The following is a 21,087-nucleotide window of genomic DNA, read 5'->3' as shown; positions in this document are numbered from 1 at the left end:
CCTCCTGTCCATTCCATATCCCCTGTAGAAAGTACTTAGCGGCAGACACTATCACTTACCTCATCTTGGGTGCCCACAGTGATCCGCTGCTGTCCCCTTTCTTGTCAATGGTGTCGTCTTCCGTGTCCCCGATGTCCTGTTCCGCTCTGCAAAAGTAATTAGCGACGGTAGGTTTTTCACTCCTTCCCCTAGTGCCAGTTGTGTCTGTAATTACGTGACCAGGAAGTGCAGACACTAGAGGGAAGGAGTTAGAGACAAAATCAGATTGCAGGATGAGGTGAGTGATACCTGTGGCTACCGCTGCAAATTATATTTGCAGAGCGAGAGCGGTGCAGGACACCAGGGCCACAGGGCCACAGAGGACGACACCAGAGACATGGAAGAGGACAACAGCTGATCATTGCGAGCATGCAGGATGAGGTGAGTGATAGCAGCTAATTGCTTTCTACAGAGGAGTGCAGGGCACACGGACAGTACAGGGAGTCCCCGACATTGTGGCGTGTTGGCGGTTCATAGCAGTGGGCATTCGTAACTTGGGTACTCCCTGTATTTGGACTATAAGACGCAAGTACTTTTTCTCCCCAAAAAGAAAAAGTGTCTTATTGTCTGAAAACTACGGTACTTGCGCTGTGCATGTGCGGTTCGGAACTCGTGCCTGCACAGTTCTGGAATCACTGTGTTTCGCTCGGGGGAACTTCCAGAAAAGTATTTGAGGGAGGAATACAGTCGAATACTTACAGGATCAGGGATGGGGAACAAGAGGGACCCCAAAGACAATGGCCTCAATTCACTAACCTTAACTCCTGTCTTTAATAACTCTTCTGAGCTGTTTTACAGTTATCACAATTCTATCACCATGGTGATAACTGTAAAACAGCTCAGAAGAGTTATTAAAGACAGGAGTTAGGTTAGTGAATTGAGGCCAATGAGTAGAACCAGCAGTCTACAGAGGAGGTAATCTAAAAAAACGAAAGCAAATTTAATACTGTTCTCTAAGCACCAGCGATTACTATCTATGGCCAGGATGTGTCAATGATTAACAGGAAAGAACTTGCAATCAGCAGTAAAAAAACTAAGAACCTTTAACTTGCTGGCAGTTAATGAACTGTAACATTTTAAATGAGCATTTTACGTTTAGAACCATATTCCACCTACCCTGCCCCGGGCCGACCATGAGGCAGGGTGAGGCAGGTTCCTCAGGCGGTGGAAGTGGGAGGGTGACGCACGTCTGGCCGTGGGGGCGATGCAGCGCTGGAGGGGGTAGCAGCTAGGAAGGGGGGCAGTGGGCACAGTGGTGGCAAGGGGGCTTGGACTCCCCCCTCCCTCACCCGGGTCCCCCCAGTCTGCGCTCCCCCTCCAGCTATTAGTGCAGTGTACAAGTATCAGGCAGCGGGCGGGGAAGCGATGACTCACCTGCTTACGTTCCAGCTTTGCGTCCTACCACTTGTCACTTCCTGCAATGCAATACTTGCGGAAGTACAGTGGGCGGCATTGCAGGGAGTGACGAGAGGTGGAACGCAGCGCTGGAACGTCAAGGAGGTGAGTCATCGCTTCCCCCCTCGCTGCTGGACACTTGTACACAGCGCTAATAGCTGGAGGGGGAGCGCAGACCGGGGGACAGAGGTGAGGGGTCCGACACCCCTTCCAACCACTGTGCCTGCTGCCCCCCCCATCCCTGGCTGCTACCCCCTCCAGGCTGCCTATACTGGGGCAATTATACTACCTATCGGGGGGGGGGGGTGCATCCTCACAAGTTTGTGGCAAAAAGTCTAGAACCGGCCCCGCACTTACTATATTACTATACTGGGACTAGGGATACTCATTCGGATTCCACGGAAATGCAATTTACGAAATTCCGATCGGAATTTACATTTCCGCATCGGAATGCGGAAATCGGTAATGCAAGTGTGTTAGGCGGATTTCCGTCGGAAATTGCGGAAATTTCTGACGGAAATCGCGGAAATTCTGCCCGACTTTAACATCGATTTTCTCAAAAACTATAAAGTCTTTTTGAAAACTTCTTTTTGCATCTTGTTCACAAGATTCAGTTTAATAAACCCTGAAAATTTGGTATTTCTAGGACTTAAGGAGGCTTTGCTATTAACCGCTAAAGTCGGCGGATTTTTACTGTAAAGTAAAATGCAGAAAATCTGCATCTGCCTATTTTCTGCATTTATATTACAGTAAAAATCCGCCGACTTTAGTGGTTAATAGCAAGGCCCCGTAAGTCCTAGAAACACCAAATTTTCAGGGTTTATTAAACTGAATCTTGTGAACAAGATGCAAAAAAAAAGTTTTAAAAAGAACTTATAGTTTTTGAGAAAATCGATGTTAAAGTCGGGCGGAATTTCCGCGATTTCCGGCGGAAATTCCGCATTGGAATGCGGAAATTGGTACCGGAAAGCGGAATCGGTAATTGGAAATGGCGGGATGCGGATTTACCGCGGAATCAGAAATTGGCATTTCCGACCATCCCTAACTGGGACTACTGGGACTTTTCAAAAGCACTTAGTGAATGGCAGCTGCTCTGTCCAACTGCCACAAAAGTGTACGGTGAGCAGGGAGGCTGGCCAGCATTTTTGTATAAATCCTTTTTTAAAGAAAACCTGAACTGAAAATTAAAAGTCAAAATAAGCATACACAAGTCATACTTACCTTCCATGTAGTCTACTCCTCAGTGTCTTTCTCCTGTCCCGCGCCCTGTTTGTTCACTGTGATCAAGGGAATTTTCCGTCCTCCATTTTGAAAATGGGCATTACCCATAACAGCTTTCTGGTCAGCACACAGTTAAACTGTAACATCACCCACTTGAGCCATAGGGAAACATGGACATTAACTGGTACATCAGTTTTCCTCTCAGCTATAACTGACAGCAACTGATATTTTATTGACAGCAACTGATATATTTCAGATCTGACAAAATATTGTCAGAACTGGAAGGGATAATTATCAGATGAAAATGGTGAGCTTTTAAAAGGAGCTGATGGCAAGGTAACTATGTAATGTTCATTTGAAGTTACCTTATGTGTTTATTTTAAATATTTTTACACAGTACAGGTTCTCTTTAAGGAGTGTCTTTATAAAAAATAGAGGCCATGCTGAGAATTCCCCATGAGGAGATGGGCTAGTCCAAAACCTGTTGATAATGTCAGATTTCTACTATTTACTTGGTGTAATTTGCCTTCGTAAAACAGAAGGAAACTTGCAATAATCCAGCTATAAGTGAATATTTGTGGTTACCCACAATGCACCACTACTGAAAAGTATAACCCCGAGCTGCTTGGTTACTTAGTTGTACTGGTCCAAACCCTATCCCATAAAGCCATATCAATCCCTGCCATGTACTGATGAGGACCAAAAGTCTGAAACGGGCTGTCTACATGTGGGGTTGATGTGGCTGTGTAAAATGTTTTAAGCTATAGGCTTGCTATACACCAGCGGTTCTGGGTGCTAGACTGGCTTACAGGGGCGAAGAGAGATAATTTGCATATTCAGTAGTGGTGCATTGTGGGTAACCACAAATATTAACTTATAGCTGAATTATTGCAAATTTACTTCTGTTTTAAGAAGGCAAATTACACCAAGCATTGCATTTTAGTAGGAGGGCTTTTTGGTCTCTTTTATCCCCCTATACATTCCTAATAGTTTGGGTCACCCCGAGCTGCTTAGTTACTCTGTTCTACTATTTACTGTAAGTGACGGCAACATAGGAGAAAAGTAATTTATGGCTCATTTTACTCTGGAAGAAATGTACTTCTTATTTGTATGTGTTTATATACATATACAGTATTTAAAATTTTAAGATTTTTGCAACAGTGGTCCTTCAATCCCTCAAGTCAGAAGACACATGTTGGCTGATAAGAGCCCTCTTGGCTTCCAGCAAAAGCCACTGACTGAGCTACATAAACAATTTCAGGCTCTAATGACAGCGGCCTGGAGAGTAAAACAAATGAGCTGCAGCACATAGTATGATCTCAGGGGGATTCCCCTCCTTGTGGTGCCGTGTCAGCATGGGGGAAACAGACCTTCTGGGCAGCAGTTCACTCTGACAGAACCCTGCAAAGTTTCCAGACACTACTGAAATGATGTCATCCCATAGCTAGCCAAGCTGGGGATAATAAACAATTAGCCTGGTCTGCTAAGGCACCTCAGAGATTATCAGTGAACAAACACGATTCTGAAAAACTGACCCTAATGTTACATAGTCACAGAGTTAGCTGGGTTGAAAAAAGACATTGAGTTAAAAAAAAAAACTATATTTGGTGTATTTAGAGGGGTACAGGCATGGCTCACGCCATGGGCGCCACACCTGCTCCTGCGCTGTGCCTGCTATGCCTGCTCCTGGACTGTGCCTCCCCTCAAATCAGATTAATTCTGTTATCTGGGGCTACGTAATTTTATGTAGGGTGTACTTGTCTCAGTGTTAGGAAAGTAGACAGAGAGGGAATAGGAAGACATATTTCCAAAAAAGTAACTTCAACAATATCCCGAGCCCAAAAAAAAAACAGGCAAATATGATAACACATGTTTGTGAGAGTGGAAGGGAGCTCCTGACCGAGGAAAGGAGGGGGGGGAGGGGGTGGCGGGCAATTTAATTGCTTGCCATAGGCTCTATATTACCCAGGTACACCCCTGCAGCCTGCACCCTCATTATTTCAGCTGATCCCAGAGCCGGCGCTGCCATAGAGGCAAAGAGGGCAACTGGCCCAGGGCCCCTGCATCCTTAGGGGCCCCGAGTGTCCCCCTTTGTCTCAAATCATGTGGCTGCTGGGCTGCCAGATACCCCTGTGCGCTCCCCCGCAGCTGCCGCTGGCTAGATCCCCCCCAGCTCATTTATCCCCCCCCCCCCCTGCACGCTGTCCCCCCGCAGTATAATTAAGGCAGTGGGAGACAGGTGGTGCAGCTCCCCCTTACTGCTAATCTGTTTGGGCTCTAGTGCCTGAACGGAGAAGCAGGAAGTGAAGGACAAGCACTACAGGGGAGACAGACAGGAGCTGCACTGCCTGCATCATTTGGGAGGTGAGTGTGTCTCCCACTGCCTTTATTACACTGCGGGGGGGAGGAGCTAGCGAGGGGGGAGTCTGGCCAGCGGCAGCCGCGCGCACGTGGGGGGGGGGGGGGGGAATGTGTGGTGGTGTGTATTGGTGTTGGGGCCCCAGATTACTTCTGCCCTGGGGCCCCATTTTGGCTAGAACCGGCCCTGGCTGATCCAGGAGAAGGCAAAAATAAAACCTTACAAGGCCTGGACCCATTAACGCTAAAAGCAGGGGGGCATACCTCTACAACCCCTCCATTTCTGGGGAGGGGCAGAGGCTAAAGGGGTCTGGTCCTGGAGTGCTAAGTAGTGGCAGAAGCTTCATACTTACCCCTGACTCTGCGGCAGGACAGTTCCTCCTTGCTTGTCTGTGTGGCCGCCGTGTAGCCTATCACCTAGAGGAGCAAGGAGTACCTGTTCTGTTCTGCCACTGAGACAAGGTAAAGTATGAAACGCCACTGCAGCTACTCTGCAAGGGCGTGGTGGTGGTGGGTTATTTGGGAGCTGCGCACATGGGGGTTTGAGGGGCAGCTCACATGGTGCGCCATTCTGGGGGAGGGGAGCCCTGGGCTGCCAAACCTTGCTGGGGGGCTCAGCCCATTTAAGTTATGTTCCCTTTTTAAGCTTACTGAGTCATCACTGACCAAATCACAGCTTACTGACTGTTCAATTAAGAGCATCATCATGCGGTCTACATCCATTGCAGCGAATTTCAGCTGCTATAAAGCAGCCACATCTGATTACATGATCCCTGTTCCCCCGCTTGCCTTTAACATCATGTCTTTTAGGAGGCAGCACTGTGTATGCAGACAACAAGCATTTTGGAAATGGGTTGGTGCTATTGAGAAATGTATAACCCTAAAAATAAACATAGCACATTTACACATTGATAACAACAGATGTGTGGTGTACATACTTCTGGCCTGTAGATGTCACTGCTCTACTTGTATTACCACTTAAGGTTATTTAAACTGTGGTGGGTCGTTGGTTCCTGTGCTGCCTGGCTAGATGGACGGAGAGCAGACAAAGCTTATGTAGAGAGTTGGTGAATGCTGTAAACAAACATAATTTCAGATATCCTGCCACCGTCACTATTGAACACAACAAATTGGCGTTGAGGATGGCTCTAGCACATACATGACAAACTATAGGGGAGGGAGGGGGGGCACTAGACATCAGGGAACTGTACAGGGGAGGGAGGAAGGCCACTAGACACCAGGGAACTGTATTGGGGAAGGAGGGGGACCACTAGACACCAGGGAACTGTACAGGGGAGGGAAGAAGGCTCTAGACACCAGGGAACTGTACAGGGGAGGGAGGAAGAGCACTAGACACCAAGGAACTGTATTGGGGAGGGAGGGGGCCACTAGACACCAGAGAACTGTACAGGGGAGGGAGGAAGGCCACTAGACTCCAGGGAACTGTATACGGGACTCGGTAGGGAGGAGGCTATTAAACACCAGAGAAATGTATAAGGGAGGGAGGTGGCCATTAGACATTGAGGTTGGCCCGCGACTTAGTCCCAGTGTTCAATGTCGGCCCACTTTGTATTTTTGTTTGACATTCCTGCTCTAGCACTAACACAACCTGTACGTTTTCTTTAACACCCAGTTGAGCCTGCAATGCACTTCACTGCCTGGATACAAATGTTTGAGACTTATATACTTGCTGCAGATAACAATGTCTTACGTGATGATAGAAAGCTAAATCATTGTGCTATATTTGTAGACATGGGCTGTTTGCTGCCATAGGGTTTAGGATTCGTTTTTAGTACATTGGTACCCCACATTCCACCAGCCTTGGGCCAATGTGTGTTTTTTTCCCCTAAAATTACAGGAGTTTCTTTCCTGCACATTGTGGCCACGGACGCTGACGATCCAGCAACAGAAAACGCGGACTTGCGTTATAAAATTGTCCAAGTAGGCGACGGTCTGTTCCAGATAGATCCGAGGACAGGAGCTGTGTCCTTAACAGAGGAAGGTAATAGTATTTATAACCCCATGTGTGATTAAATCGCATGGTACCTCAGATCTACCAATACATGTGGAACCTGAAGTATGCAGGGTATGGAGACAGCCAAATTTATTTCCTTTTGAGCGATAGCAATTGCCTGACCTGCTGATCTTTTTTATGCATCAATAGGGTCTGTAGTGTCTGAATCATGCACCTGAAACAAGCGTGCGGCTAATCCAGTCACACCAGTCAGAGCACCTGATCTGCATGCTTGTTCAAGGTCTTTGGCTAAAAGTATTAGAGGGAGAGGATCAGTAAGATGACCAGGCAATGTGCATTGTTTAAAGGATAACTGTAGTGAGAGGGATATGGAGGCTGCCATATTTATTTCCTTTTTAAGCAATACCAGTTGCCTGGCTATTCAGCTAATCCTCTGCCTCTAATACTTTCAGCCATAGGCCCTGAACAAGCATGCAGCAGATCAGGTGTTTCTGACAAATTTAGACAGATATGACAAGATTAGCTGCATGCTTGTTTCTGGTGTGATTCAGACACTTCTTTAGGCAAATAGACCATCAGGGCTGCCAGGCAACTGGTATTGCTTAAAAGGAAATAAATATGGCAGCCTCCATATCCCTCTCACTACAGTTATCCTTTAAAAGGAAATAAACATGGCAGCTTCCATACCTCTCTCATTTTAGTTGTGATTTAATGTCAGATCAATACTTATTTGTGACATTCTTAACCCATTAGCAACTTCAATAGAGTTATCTCAATTGCACTGCTTATGACTTCGGTTGTCAGAATTCGTTATGCTGTAAATTCTTGGGATGCTTTTATCTCTCTCTACTAGCAGAAATATAGAAACTGAAAGCAGAAGTCCTCTATTATTGTCTCACACTGCCCCCTAGTGACAAGTGGTCATATATACACATTGCAACAGTACTAATTAGAAGCAGGAAAATGTAACAAATAAGAAATAAAAAACGATGTGCTAAAATAAATTTGCCTAGACCACTAAATTGGCTTCTAAATAGTTAAACAACTTGTATTGTTTAAAAGAAAATAAATATGGCAGCCTCCATATACCTCTTGCTTCAGGTTCCCTGTAATGAACACATTTAAAGTTTAGATCTGCTATAAAAAAAGGTTTACAGGGAAACTTACTCTTAATATCCTCCTTTATAGGTAAACCAACTATCATAAATGTGTTTTGTTTTTTTTTATTGTGCTGCTGTGACACAAGATTAGTTGGCTGTAAGCATTGAATAAGCAGCAGCGTTAATATCAATGAATCGCCTTTCATCCCTTATGTGATTCATCCAGGGCCAGGCTATACAATGTGCTCACTTTCTGCACAGCTTACAGGTTTATAATGCCAAGGGCAATCCATTCAGCAGAAGCGAATGCGAGCTAATGCTCTGCCCTGTTCAGAAGTCGTGTGCAGGATAACTTTAGCTCCTGTCAGCACCTGAATCACCCACTAACTCAGGCAAAGCCTGTTATATACTACTGAAGACTAATAGATCATTGTTTTATATGGAAATTATCCATATTGTTTGTAAAAGGTGAAAGGAAAAAAAAATCTACTTCACCAATTCATTAATCTTCAATTTGTCCTCAGCAATCTCCAACCTGCCTGCTCACTCAACAACTTCTTTTTGTTTGTTTGTTTTTTTTGTTTTGTTTTGCAGCTGAATGAAGCAGATATTACACCACACTGACATGGCTGCTGTTTAGAATTCAGTCTTATGTAGGTAGAAAAAAGAATTATGTCTTAGAAATGTCTATTAACCATTAGTACCACACAAACAATTAATTATGTAATAAGTTTAGTTTTCAGTTTAGGTTTGCTTCAAAGGACATCCGAGTAAAAATAAACTAAGGAGATAAACAATTGTATCTATCCTCCTTCTTCTAAAAATGACTATTCTTTTATTTATCCCACAGTTTTATTTTATATTTAACTACTTTTTAAGTTTTTACTGTTTCATGACTTCTTCTCAATGATATGCATTGAAGTAAGACAGGTCTAAAATCTATGAACTATTGGCCATTGTTATCTTTTTATTGCTCTCAGAAGCCATTTACTGCCAGGGAAGTGTTTTATGTCTGTAATTCCTTATCACTGAGGGTTAGGCTATAGTCTGACCCAGTCCCGGCCCAGACAGAAACTGTTCCTTACATACCTGATTTTTAACTCTTTCAGGCAGAGAAAGAAAACATGAACACAGCATAGTTATTTGTGTGCTTGGCACTGCACCTACACATGTCCATCTCATCATGTCACATGTCACCTCGGTGGTCCTTTAAGTTGTCAATACACAAATCTTTACAAACCCTCACTTCAATGATTCTGCAGAATGGACAAAAGTTAAAGTGTAACCGTGACCAATAAGAAATGTGATTGCAAAGCATTGCTTCGATTGAGAACAATCATAATTTCTCACCTGTCCAAACAATTCTCTGAAGATGCTGATGAGAAAATACTTAACTGACGTAATTAACTGCCCACTGCTGAAGATGCCATTCTTGAATTCATAGCTTGGCTAGATGCGGGCTCTGGCTGACATTTTCCTTGGTTGCCTTTAGTGAGAAGTCTGAACTGAGAGGAATTCTGCTTCCAAAACTGAAAGTGCTTATGTCCTGTCTCGACTGTGTTATCCATCTTCATATAGTTATATTAAAGCAATACTGAATAGAGATGGCCCGAACGGCTCGCCAGCAGACAGTTCCCGGCGTAATTCAGCTGGTCACAACTGCTGCGGGACGCGAACACATAGCGTGTTCAACCCGCCCCCTATACCTAAACTTTGACCCTCTACATCACAGACAGTCAGCAGACAAAGGGCAGCCAATCAGGCTGCACTCCCCCACAGACCCCAACCCCCCTATAAAAACACAGCAGCGCCGGCCATGTTCTCAGTCTCCGGCTGCTGCTTTAGTGAGAGGAAGGGACAGGTTGCTGCAGAGACAGGGACAGTTAGCTAGGCTGTTGTTTAGCTTGCTCCTCGCTGAAATTTATTGCTGAAAGCACCCTAAAAAAGCCCTTTTGAGGGCTAACATTCTTCTGCTATGGTTTTTTTTTGTGTGTGTGACACACTGCATACAGAAAGACAACTTGAGGACTGAGAGTAAACAGATTCAGCTTAAGTTGCAATGCATTTGGGTGCTATGTCTAAAAGACAGTACCAGTATGAAGTGAAAGGACACGCACACCTTGTATATTCTGATGCAAAAAAAGGTCTGTATTGAAAATACTGACAAGACATACAAAAGACATGTAAAGTGATTTGTGCAGGCAATATTAACATTAATGCACAGCCAAATGCATGGTATACATCCAAGTACAATGATTCAACATGTATGCTATAACACCATACTGCTAGCTGGTGCATCAGAGGAATGAAACAGTACCATGCACTGGCTAAACAACACTGAAGTAATAAACAGCAACATATGACACAACAAAAGTCCATATAAATCACAGTGATAAGAACGAACACTGCTGTATTACCCAGACGGCGCGGCGTTTCGGAAATAGATTCCTTTCTCAATGGGATTTGGCTGTAGGTAGCTGGAGGCAACAGCAAAGTTGTGCAGAGCGGCGGTGTCCTGGATGAAAAGTCCGTATTGCGCTGTTTATATACACCTGTTCATCTAAGAGAGGCCATCACACCGGGGCCGGCCCTGTGACGCGATGACGCGCAGACATCCACAACCTCCATAGCGTTGGCTGGCAATGGGAAGGAGTGTCACAGAGCTCCAATCCCAAGATGGCCGCCACGCTTGTATAGGGGTTAGGGAGCAGCGCCACAAGTGTATAGTGGTGGCAGAAGGAACTGCAGCTAATTTTAGGACTTAGAAATCCACAGTACTTGTCAGAAGCAATAAGATGATGTTGTTGAACGGTGTGATGTTCTTGCCATGCTAAAATACAAACAGAATACGTATATGAGTACAACAGTTAACACCAAGACAGAAACTTATTGTCCAAATAGAAGTATGTATAAACATTAAAATTATTAAAAGCTGAAATGACATAGTTATTCATCAGCAATGTTGGCTCAATGGAATGATTTGAAAAAGGGTTCTACAAAAAGCATGAGAGGTCAGCTTCCTCATTTAGACCATGAGGATGCATAGTATCCAATTTATATATCCAGAACATTTCACGCTGCAATAGCTTTTTCTCAAAATCACCACCCCTTTTGGCTGGCTGAACTATCTCAATAACACGAAATCTCAACTGTGAGACATTATGAGCAGCCTGCAGAAAATGCCTTGCTAAAGGGGATGTCAAATCTGGACATCTAATGTTACTGCGATGCTCGCTAATTCTGCGTCTGATTTCTCTAGAAGTCTGGCCTACATAACCTAGGCCACATGGGCAAGTAATAAGATATATGACACCCTTGGAGGAGCAATTGGCGAAGTTATTAAAGGAGAACCGGGCACCACTTCGTGGATGGGAAAAAGAACTCCCTCTCGCTACAAAATTGCACTGAGCACAATGGCCGCATGGGAACATCCCCTGTGGCCTGGCAGAGTTGGTGAGCCAATTACCTGCCGATTCTCTTTGCGGAGTGCTATTAGCGTGTACAAGTGAGTCCCGGATACTCCTAGATCTGTGAAACGCACACATTGGTGGTTCTCCGAAGGTGTCACATAAAGATGGATCACTGCCCAGGATATGCCAGTGTTCACGGACAATACGAGCTGCCTGTTGAGACAGAGGAGAAAAAGTTAGTACCATAGGGATACGTTTAGAGTTCTCCCTAGGTTTAAATTGTAGCAATGATGCCCTCTCTATGCCAGCAGCTCTCTCAAGAGCTTCTCTCAAAATCTTTTCACTATAGCCCCTTTGTTTAAAATTCTCATACATCTTCCCTGCTTGGTATAGAAAGCTGCATCATTAGAGGATATCCTGCGGATACGCAAGAACTGGCTAAAGGGCAATCCACGCTTGAGTCTAGGTGGATGATAGCTGTCTGCAGCCAAGTACGTGTTGCGATCAGTGGGTGTCTTAAAGGGACTTGTATGTAAAAAGCAGTCTTTCAAGCTTACCAGAACATCCAAAAAATGGATTTCACTGGGGCTGAATTCAAGTGTAAATTTGATAGTGGGTAAGGCATTGTCCAAGTCATTCTTGAAATCAGTAAGGTCTTCCGCTGTCCCTTGCCAAATAAAAAAGATATCATCAATGTAACGAAGGTAAAGCAAAATTTTAGACAGATAGGCAGGATGAGTGTAAACATAACATTTTTCGTAGTCGTCCATGAACAGATTGGCATACCCCGGAGCCATATTACTGCCCATGGCAGTACCTTGGCGCTGTTGGTAATATATGCCCTCAAATATAAAATAATTCTGAGTTAACACAATACGAAGTAGGTCCAGTAAAACCTGGAGCAATGCTGGGGATATAGCCATTGTGGATAATACCCGCTCGATCACCCTCATACCACTATCATCAGGGCCGGCCCTAGACTTTTTGCCGCCTGAGGCAAATTTTAAAAAAATTGCCACCGCCGCCCCTTCCCCCCCCCCCCCCCCCCGAGAGGGGGGGGGGGGGGCACGCTCTGGGGGGCCGCCGAACTGGAGGGGTAGCTGGCAGGACGGGGGTATTGGGCCAGCGGCGGGGAGGGGGGTCGGACCCCCCCCCTCCCTCGCCTGGGTCCCCGTCCTCCGCTCCCTTCCAGCCTAAATAGACGCAGCCGAAGTGTAAGAGGCACGGGCGGGGAAGACACTCACCTCTTCCTAGCGTGCGCTCCACTGACGTCACTTCCTGCAGCGTCCTGCAGGAAGTGATGTCAGTGGAGCGCACGCTGGAGCGAGGAGGAGGTGAGTGTCCTCCCCGCCCGTGCCTCTTACACTTCGGCTGCGTCTATTTAGGCTGGAAGGGAGCGGAGGACGGGGACCCAGGCGAGGGAGGGGGGGGGTCCGACCCCCCTCCCCGCCGCTGGCCCAATACCCCCGTCCTGCCAGCTACCCCTCCAGCTCGGCGGGCCGGCTCCCCGCACCCACGGACGGGCGGGTGCCGCACTGCCGCCCCTGGAAATTTGCCGCCTGAGGCAAAAGTTTCACCCCGCCTCATGAGCGGGCCGGCCCTGACTATCATGTGGAATTGATGTATAAAGGCTTGATACGTCCATTGTGCAAAGCAGTACCGGTCCCTCAACCTTGCCAACCTGAGCAATTTTTGATAAAAAGGATGTAGTGTCCAATATAAACGACCTCATGCCAGCAACCTTTGGCCTGAATACTTGATCTAATAGAATGGCAAGAGGCTGAAAGATCGAGTCACTGCCAGCAACAATGGGACGGCCTGGAGGAGCCATTAAGGACTTGTGGACACAGCCCACAGTCACAGCTGGGCCTTGTAGATCCGCCAGCACACTCTATTACCAGTGCATATCTTCCAACTGTATTTGTGATTGAACTTACTATAGGGTATCTCTCTGTGTGGGTGATACACTGCATACAGCCCACAGTCACAGCTGGGCCTTGTAGTTCCGCCAGCACACTCTATTACCAGTGCATATCTTCCAACTGTATTTGTGATTGAACTTACTATAGGATATTTCTCTGTGTGAGTGACCCACTGCATACAGCCCATAGTCCATGCAGACACAGTCATTTGCTGGGCCTTGTAGTTCTCCAGTATCCTGTTCTATCTTTATTACAAGCCAGCACAGTACCAATAGCAGTGCATTAGCAGTGCTTCCAACTGTAGTATTTGTGATTGAACTTACTATAGGATATTTCTCTGTGTGGGTGACACACTGCATACAGCCCACAGTCCACGCAGCCATTTAGTTGCACACACTGTTTTTACAGCACTTCAACCTTTTTACAACCATTGTAATATCACAACTACACATCTCTCTGTGTGTGTAGTACACAGCCCAGTGATATACACACACAGCTGCTGTGTATTTGACACTGATTGTGTGCCTTTTTGCGATTACACACACTGTCTACCACTATTGAATATTGTTAGTACTACTACATACCCCAATATGGAAAAAATGACAAGAAGAGGCAGAGGCAGACCATCCCGCAGGTCTTTTCGAGGTTGTGCTGGTGTGATTTCGTGTGGCCCTCGACCAATGCACAGTGCACAATGCACAGTGCTCAGAGGTGCCCTCAACCCCCCAAAATTCTGAGGACGTAGTTGACTGGTTACACAGCAGCACACCTCATGTTCCTCAGCTTCCCCATGGAACCGTGACGTATCTTCCTCCTCCTACTCTGATTCAGGCACCCCACAACTACTTATCATTCAGCCGGCAGCCACCACCACTACTACTAGCATCACAGCCGCTCCACTTGAGCTGTCAGAGGAGTTATTCACACATTCCTGTAATGAATTTCCTGATCCACAACCATTGTTGTCACAAGATGAAGGCGCTAGGGATTTTAAACCAACATCACCTCATATGTCTCAGTTAGGCATCACTACACACATGGACGTAAGGTGTGAGGATGATGATGAACTATCTGTTGTTGGTGCAGTTTTAGAATTGTCTGATTTAAGCAAAGCTATGGATGGTGATGATGTGGGCATGGATGCCACGTGGGAGCCGAGATGAACAGGGGGGCAGTTCAGAGGGGGAGACAGAGAGGAGGAGGAGATGAGTTGCTGTAAGCAGCAGGGGGAGCTCGTCGCAAACAGCTCGTGGCAGTTTCTGACGGCATGTATCGCCACCTAGGGTCAGCCAGCCAACACGCTCTTCAATGCCTGCTGTTGCCACCACCAGAATGCCGTTTATCCCAGAGCTCACCCGTGTAGCATTTTTTTTTTGTGTCTCTGCCTCAGATTACAGCAATGCCATCTGTAATCTCTGCCAACGAAAACTGAGTCGAGGAAAGTGCAAAACCCACCTAGGGACAATTGCCTTACGAAGGCACATGATCTCCCATCACAACACCAATGGGATGAGCACATGAGGAAAAGTAGCACACAAACGCAAAGCCACCCTCTGCCTCCTCTTCCTGGTCCAGCATCTTTACCTTTGCTGCCCTCGCACCTTCACAGCCACCCTCCTCCACTCCGCCTCTCACCTTGAGTAGTTCCTGCTCCTCTGCCCACAGCCAGGTGTCCGTTAAGGAAATATTTGAGTGGAAGAAGCCAATGTCTGCTAGTCACCCCCTTGCCCGGCGTCTGACAGCTGGCTTGTTGAAACTGTTAGCCCGCCAGCTGTAACCATACAAGCTGGTGGACTCCGAGGCCTTCCGAAAATTTGTGGCGATTGGGACACCGCAGTATCCCGAGAGTGTCAACTAATGACAATCCTTTGTGGCTGTTTGCGGCGGTGCGTTAAACAGTGAGTTTGGTCTATCACTGTGAAGCAGTACACTGCTTACACTACCTGATTAATGTATACACACACAATATGTTTTAAAGTACTTTATGCCTCCAATTTAGGAATGTAATGTGATTTCTGCCCTTTAGGGATTATAACCCAACTCTGCGACAAATACGTAATTTTCCGAGGAACTTTTAGCATGTATCCCACTCTGGCATGCCCCACTCCAGGTGTTAGACCCCTTGTAACAACTTTTCCATCACTTTTGTGGCCAGAAATGGTCCCTGTATGTTTTAAAATTCGCTTGCCCATTGAAGTCTATGGCTGTCCGCCCGGCTCACGCAAACTTAAACTTTTCACGGTTCGTGAACCCAAAAGCTGATGTTCAGGCCATCTCTAATACTAAAGCAACTGTGGAAAGAAAAAGTCACATAGGCCTCGATTCATCAACACTTAGCAAATTTGTTAACAACAGTTTGGTAAAATACCGAATTTGTTAACTTCATTTCAGGATTCATCAAAGTTATCTACAGCTGTTAGCGAACATTCGTTAACGATTCGGTAACGATTCGCTAAAACGGAAGACAGTGCAATTCATGAAAAAGAAAGTGGGCGTGGTTTAGCGTTACATTTAGGATTAGTTATCTCCTTCACTGCTCTGTCGTTATTCCTGTCAGATCATTGCTGACAGAGAAGATGGAGCCATTTGAAGTGGTTATGTATCAGCTGAGAGTGATTCAAAGGCGCAGAAGGGCAAGAATAAGGTCTGCAACCATATACATTTGTAAGAGAATAGATTTATTTGCTATAACACGACATCTGCATTTCTCTTGAATCATCTTGTAAGAGAACACAGGCAGTGCCAGGGTTAACTAATTTTGCTAGCTGCACTATAATTTTTTAGAAAAGGCTCCTATCAAATTGTGGGATTGTCCCAACCACTTCCAGAATCCTGGTCCAGGTGTTAAGCCCTATTCAGAATGTTGCTACGTAGTGCTCAAAGGACTGCCTTTTACCCACAATTCCATGGGAATCTTATGGCCTTGTGTTAAAGTACCACTGTAAAATGGAAATATCGACACGTTACCGAATGGTTACCGAATTGTTATCGAATTCACACCGAATGAGGAAAAACCTTGATGAATACAACTAGAAATCGCTAAACTTCGAATTCGGTAATTTAACAAACTGGAAAAAGTTATCTCAAAGACAATGATGAATCGAGGCCATAGTCACCTAAGGAGAGGGAAGGCTCTATATCTTAACCACTTTGCATCCAGACCTTGTTCCCCCCCTTATGGACCAGAGCAGTTTTGATATTTTAGCTATGTCCCAATTTAATCAGCAATAACGTTATCCCTACTTATGTTGGGTTTCTTTCCAAGACAAACTAGACTTTCATTATATGGAATATAGAAAAAGCACATTTTCCAATTCCAGTTTAAACATAAAAAGTGCTACTGTTGATAAAAAATGCAAATTTAGTTTGGCAATTTCTACCATTTATCACAAAACTTAGATTATGTTCCTGTCACAATTTATGGTAAATAAATTTCATTCTGAAATAATGCTACAGTGTATATTTTTCACTATGAACTGAGGTAGGGAGACAGACGGCACCATCCCGTTCAGTAAATGCTCTTTTATTGAAATAAAACCATATCAGCTAATAACAGTGACGTTTCGAGGTTAGCACCTCTTTATCAAGCTCATGCTGAAAGTCTGTCACATATAGATAATTCTTACACAGGTTTATATACTACACATGATTATGCAGCAGCCAATCACAAAGTACTAAACAACTCCCCAATCATAACAGTCTGTAAGCTGCCGGACCTGATGGGGAACTTATAGGCTGCTACCTCATAGGTACATTTAAATGAGATCCTTCCCATCCCCAGACACCCACCTTGGTTAACCACCGCAGCCCCTTCTGCCCGTCAATCACCACCACCATCTCCTATCAATCCGCCCATAGCGGACCTGACAGGGAACTGGGGTGGGGTAGACGCCAGTGCGTCCGCGCTCATGCGAGGACACTATGCGGCCAGACAGGCAGATGGTGACGTAGGCGGCTGGGACAGCCGCCATATGTCACGCAATGTAAGGCGGGGCAGCGGTGGCAACCAATTGGAGCACTCGGTGATCGTTGCGTCGCAAAGTACGCATTTGTGGCGTCCATGTGGCACATTAGCATATGTAAACAGGTGAGTTACTGTTCTATGCCTGCTCTCCCCTTCTGCTCTATCCGTCACTCCAGGTGGTCACCCAGTCCACCTGTAGAAATGGCCTGAGGTAATGCCAGCGCATGGGGGGGCTCACTCCAGTGTTAGTTGTCCCCCCTGATGGCGGCGACTTTTTCCCCCAGGTAACTTTAGTTTCACTTTAAGAAGTTTAGTAATAGGAGGTGTGGTTATGGTATGCTGAAGATGTGATAGGAGTTGTGGTAAGGGTATGATTAAGGAATGATGGGAGGTGTGTTTAGGATGTGATGGGCAGTGTGCTCAGGGTGTGACTGGAGGTATGATGAAGGTGTGATGGGATGTATGGTCATGTGTAACTAGAGACATACAGATCATATACAGTATGTTCTTCTCCAGGTGTCACCGATCATCCTGAGAGTAACATCAGCCATGTTATCTTCTCCTGGTGTCACCTACCTACCTGAGAGTAACATCATCCATTTTATCTTTTATAGGTGTCACCTTCCTTCTTGAGAGTAAAGTCATCCATTTTATCTTTTATAGGTGTCACCTTCCTTCCTGAGAGTAATGTCATCCATTTTTTTCTTCTATAGGTGTCACCTACCTTCAGAGAGTAACGTAATCCATTTTATCTTCTCCAAGTGTCACCTACCTACCCGAGAGTACCAGCAGCCATTTTTTTTTCTCCAGGAGTCACCTACCTTTCTCAGAGTAATGTCAGCCATTTTATCTTCTCCAGGTGTCAACTACCTTTCTGAGAGTAACGTCAACCATTTTAGCTTCTCCAAGTGTCACCTAAATTCCTGAGAGTAAATTCAGCCTTTTCATCTTATCCAGGTGTCACCTACCTTTCTGAGAGAGACGTTAGGCATTTTATCCTCCTAGTTCAAGTCACTGATCTGGGTGGAAGTCCTCGGGGATTGTCCGACTCAGCCAGCCTCGAAATAATCGCTGCAGAAAATTCTTGGAAGGCTCCTAGCTCTGTGTCCATTCATGAAAACCACAAAGGAGACTATCCTCTCATCATAGCCAAAGTAAGTTGGACAAAAGTGCAATATATTTAGAAGAAATCTCTACTCTTCTCTAGTCTTCTTATCTTAAAGCAAAAGAAAAAAGATAGAAAAACTTTTCTCCTGAGTTTTTCTTTTTGAAGGATGTTTTCTTATCTGAACTACAAAATACTTTTTAGCATCTAGCAAATGACTAAGTACTAACATGTAGGTAAGAAAAGTAATATCAAACTTCACTTCACCTGTTGGAGGAAAGTTCTAAGTTTCTTTTTGTATAATGGAATAAAAACCACATGAGGTAAAGCAGAAACCAGCTGATTTTACTGACCATTTTGTGGCATCTCAAGTCACTAAGGCTGTTATCGCATGGAAAGCTGAAATTACCAACTTGTGAGGTAAATTACCGACTTGTGAGGTAAATTACCGACTTGTGAGGTAAATACCTCATAAATGTCAGTGCACCGAGATTATCACATGCTGTAAGGCAAATGAGATGTTTAGTGTCTCCAGCCTGGAACTGTCAGTAACTAAAAGCCATTCAGAAGGTTATAGAAGGGACAGGGCCGGATTTAGACCAAGACCACCTCAGCTAATGCTTAGGGCACCACAGGAGGAAGAGCACCAAACCAGCAGGCTAAACTGGTGCAGCATTTGCAAGCTGCAATGCAGAGAGATCAGGTGAGTGCCTGACCGTGGTACTCTGATGCTTTCCGCCTGTGCAACAACCACCTGGTTCTCTGTGCACTTTTGCATTGTGGCCGGCGGCTATGGGCAGCATTGGAGATAGAAAGGAAGAGGAAGCTTCTGCACTGTAGACGAGCGGAGAAATGAGTGACACTGATGGTTGCTGCAGTGTGAAGGCGAGCTGGCTACCTATACTGAAAGGTGGGGGGATGGGGGGGAGAAGGAGGGATTAAGGGAGTCATCTGGCTACCTATACTGGAGGGAAAGAGGGGAAGAGTCCTCTTGCTACGTATACTAGAGGGAAGGGGGAGGGGTCGTCTGGCTAGCTATACTGGAGTGAAAGGGGGAGGAGTCATCAGGTTACCTATTCTACAGGGAAGTGGGGGGGTCATCTCGCTACCTATACTGAAGGGGCGGCTGGTGACGGTGGCCTAAGGCGGTAAAGAGTACAAATCCGGCCCTGAGAAGGGAGGAAACAGAGCAGAGAACAGGGGAAAACTAATTACACTATTCAGGAAAATAAGAAAGATAATAATAAAAACATACTTTCCTAATTTCACAATATTATTATGTACTAATTAACAATGGTAATAAGATATTAATGATTTTGAGTAGATACAAGTTTTATATTAATTTTATGCAGCTTGGACTTGCTCTTTACTTGTCGTTATAATAATAAAAAAAAATGCTATCTGTATCACATCTTTCATCCATTCTCCCTGCACTACAATAATCCATCAAATACTGCATGAAATGCCGAATGAGGTAAAAATCTTAGCAAGCTGTCATTAGAGATGGCCCAGCCTAGGAGAACTCATGGAGAAGCATGTGATCAGTTTGGTCAGCTGATAGATTTGTAAGGTTCTGATTTGCTGTGATGACTTCCTGGTTTAACACATGATCATGAGCAGCAAATCAGAGCCTTACAAATCTATCAGCTGATCAAACTGATCACATGCTTCTCCACAAGTTCTAGACAGGGCCATCCCTTGTTCTCATTTGTTTTTTCTGTAAATCGCGGATTATCATTGTATGTGCAACAATTGTATTATTTGAAAAAAAAAGTCTAAAACACTGAGTGGGGTATATTATCTTTTTTACCAAACGTGTCTTAATGAATTAAAGCTCTTGTGTGGAAAAAAAAAGTCTGAAGAAAAGATTATTGAATTGGGGCCTACAAGTGATTGGGTTGCTGTTTTATTTTTGCAGTCTTGTTTCTTATAGAAAGGACTATAAAAAGAGATGCTGTAGCACAATCTTGCTGTACAAAACTTGATACACCTTTATTGTGCAAATACAAAAATTCAAAAATAAGCACATCCATAAAAACTTTTTATCTGCGACATACAATCTCCATGAACCATAGAAAAAAGAGTCATGAGACTGGTATTATGATCTTTTTGCGGTCTGACGGTTTTTATCATGTGTTTCTCCTCCTCAGTGTATGTAAGGCCCTTTCACATGGAAGCTGATAAGCGGGGAAGTCGCCACCTTTCAGCTGCTCTCCTGCCCCAGCCGGGCGTTTATTGGGTCCGGTACCGGCGCTGTACGGGCGGCCACCCTACGGAGTAAGATCTGAGCGCTGCTGCAACCATGCTCGGGCTCAAAATGTTGCGTTCCTCTACTGCCCTAGTAACACCACCCGCGCGTCAGCGCTTGACATTATGGTGCCTCCGATGGGCACTCCAGAGCCTTGCCTAGTATGCCTGTGCCAAAAATGGCTTTGCAGTCATGTTCATACAGACTTATGCCCGGCGCTATTTTGAGACCCCTTAAAAAATAATACTGGGATGTTTCTTTTTTTTATCATTTAATATTTCTAGCACATTATTCATTAACTGTTATCTAGTTAATTCTTCACTGATTACAACATTTATGTCTGCTTCCCT

The 21,087-nt window shown here is 45.1% G+C and overlaps 1 protein-coding gene across 1 annotated transcript in view; it reads left to right on the top strand.

The window, feature by feature from the left end:
- Positions 1 to 20,648, top strand: part of CDH16 (cadherin 16) — a 62,734-nt gene extending 42,086 nt beyond the window's left edge. The window contains exons 6-8 of the mRNA XM_068259762.1: positions 6,872 to 7,015; positions 18,342 to 18,538; positions 20,640 to 20,648. Of these exons, the coding sequence (XP_068115863.1) occupies positions 6,872 to 7,015; positions 18,342 to 18,538; positions 20,640 to 20,648 (350 nt within the window). The remainder of the gene's footprint in view (positions 1 to 6,871; positions 7,016 to 18,341; positions 18,539 to 20,639) is intronic.
- The last annotated feature ends 439 nt before the right edge of the window (positions 20,649 to 21,087 follow it).

The sequence above is a fragment of the Hyperolius riggenbachi genome, chromosome 11, assembly GCF_040937935.1.
Source record: "Hyperolius riggenbachi isolate aHypRig1 chromosome 11, aHypRig1.pri, whole genome shotgun sequence".
NCBI lineage: Eukaryota > Metazoa > Chordata > Amphibia > Anura > Hyperoliidae > Hyperolius > Hyperolius riggenbachi.
This window is presented reverse-complemented; position numbering and strand designations above follow the sequence as displayed.